The sequence below is a fragment of the Mandrillus leucophaeus genome, unplaced genomic scaffold (assembly GCF_000951045.1).
Source record: "Mandrillus leucophaeus isolate KB7577 unplaced genomic scaffold, Mleu.le_1.0 Scaffold53, whole genome shotgun sequence".
NCBI lineage: Eukaryota > Metazoa > Chordata > Mammalia > Primates > Cercopithecidae > Mandrillus > Mandrillus leucophaeus.
The window spans coordinates 1,233,076-1,235,411 of NW_012105697.1; the positions used below are offsets into that span (position 1 = coordinate 1,233,076).

The window sequence follows — 2,336 nt, forward strand, 5'->3', positions numbered from 1 at the left end:
TGGTTAAACTCGGGGTCCACTGCATCACGGGTCAGAAGGTCGCCATCAAGATTGTGAACCGGGAGAAGCTGTCGGAGTCGGTGCTGATGAAGGTGTGTACGCCTGCCAGCGTGTCTGCGGGGGAGCCTGTGGGGCTGAGGGCAGGCAGGGGGCCTTGCTGACCTCTGTTCCTGTGTCTGCGCCCCTCTTGACCCTCAGGTGGAGCGGGAGATCGCCATCCTGAAGCTCATCGAACACCCACATGTCCTCAAACTCCACGACGTCTACGAGAACAAGAAATATTTGTAGGTATTTATAGACACCCAGCCCTCCCCCATCCTCCCTCTCCAGGTTACCTGGGTGGGACTTCTCCAGAAACAGGGCCTAGGGGGACCTGGGGGACCTGGAGCTCTCCAGGCTGTACTGCTGAAGGCCCAGTCCCTTGCCTGTTGCACAGGGAAGCTCCCAACTACTGTTCTCACGTTGTGTTGGGCCTGAGGCGAAGGGCAACCATCCTCCTACTGTGTCCCCAGCGCCAGCTCCTTGGCCCACGGCACTACATGGAATGCCCTCTGCTAGATAAGCAGGGTGCCCTCGACCAGACCCAATTTGCAAGTGATCCGCCCACTTCGGCCTCCCAAAGTGCTGGGATTACAGGCGTGAGCCACCATGTCCAGCCAGAAGTGGCGGTTTTTAACTTCTAGGCGCTGATGGGCAGATGCCTCCTGTATGTAAGGCAAGGGGCCTAGCAAAGCCCAAAGGATCTTCCCAAACCCCCACTCTGAGGCACCGGAGAGCCCCCCTCCTCCCCCGGCATAACCGCGGGTACCGTGGCAGGACACCCCAACAATGGGCCGCCTTAGGAGTTCTGAGTCAGTATCTCAAAGTCAATTACCCGCCAGGAAGGATGGGGGTGGCGGTCCAGCTGTCCAGACTCTAGAGAATGGGCCTCTTTGTCCAAACTCTGGTGACCCAAAGGACAGCTGGACTGGGAAGCTGGAGAGGGGACAGCCCTCGTGCCCCACCCCGTCCCCGCACCCAGTCCCCAGGATGAACTGACATCAGGTCATCACTGCTGGTGCAGGTTTCACACACAGGGAGCTGTCTGCCTGGCGCTCATGAGGCTTGCTCTCAGGCTTCCCCAGGTGTGGCGGTAGGAAGGGGCTATTGTCCGGACCAGCGCACTCTCCACTCTTGGCGGTCGCTCCCACTCCACTCTTGGCGTAGGGTGGCAGGGCCATGGGAGCTGATGCTTCGGGCAGGAATCTAGCCATCGAAGAGCTCATAGAAATTGAGCTTTTGGGGCCAGGCACGGTGGCTCAAGCCTGTGATCCCAACACTTCGGGAAGCCAAGATGGGCAGATTGCTTGAAGAGTTCGAGACCAGCCTGAGCAACATCGCAAAACCCTGTCTCTTCAAAAAATACAAAAATTAGCCCGGTGTGGTGGTGCGTACCTGTAGCCCCAGCTGAAGTGGGGCTGAGGTGGGAGGATTGCCTGATCCTGGTAGGTCGAGGCTGGAGTGAGCCATTTTTGTGCCCCTGCACTCCAGCACAGAGTGAGACCCTGTCTCAAAAAAAAAAAAAAATTTGAGCTTTTGTTTCCCAGAAGCTGATGGGAATTAGTTTTAACCTCCCAGAGCCTGATGGGATTTGGAGTCTAGAATCCAAATGGTTGATGGAGGCTGGGCGCAGTGGCTCACGCCTGTAATCCAGCACTTTCGGAGGCCGAGGCCAGTGGATCACGAGATCAGGAGTTCAAGACCAACCTGGCCAAGATGGTGAAACCCCATCTCTGCTAAAAATACAAAAAAATTAGCCAGGTGTAGTGGCAGGCACCTGTAATCTCAGCTACTTGGGAGGCTGAGGCAAAGAATTGCTTGAACCTGGGAGGTGGAGGTTGCAATGAGCCAAGATCGTGCCACTGCACTCCAGCCTGGGTGACAGAGCGAGACTCTGTCTCAAAAAAAAATAATAATAATAAATAAAAGTCGGGAGTTCGAGACCAGCCTGGCCAACATGGCAAAACCCCGTCTCTACTAAAAATACAAAAATTAACTGAGTGTGGTGGCATACACCTGCAGTCCTAGCTACCTGGGAGGCTGAAGTGGGAGAATTGCTTGAACCTGGGAGGCAGAGGCTGCAGTGAGCCAAGATCGTGCCGCTGCATTCCAGCATGGGCAACAGAGCAAGACTCTTAAACAACAACAACAACAACAACAAAAAAAACCTAATAGTTGATGGAAACTGGAACCCCGTGTCCCAGAGGCTTATGGGAAGTGGGTTTTTGGTTTTTTGGTTGTTTTGTTTTTTTGAGACAGAGTTTTGCTCTTGTTGCCCAGGCTGGAGTGCAATGGCT

The 2,336-nt window shown here is 54.8% G+C and overlaps 1 protein-coding gene across 1 annotated transcript in view; it reads left to right on the plus strand.

Moving 5' to 3' along the window:
• The window catches only part of BRSK1 (BR serine/threonine kinase 1), a 35,002-nt gene continuing 32,666 nt past the window's right edge, over positions 1-2,336 (plus strand). The window contains exons 1-2 of the mRNA XM_011996954.1: positions 1-92; positions 199-284. Coding sequence (XP_011852344.1) covers positions 87-92; positions 199-284 — 92 coding nt within the window. The 5' untranslated portion in view covers positions 1-86. The remainder of the gene's footprint in view (positions 93-198; positions 285-2,336) is intronic.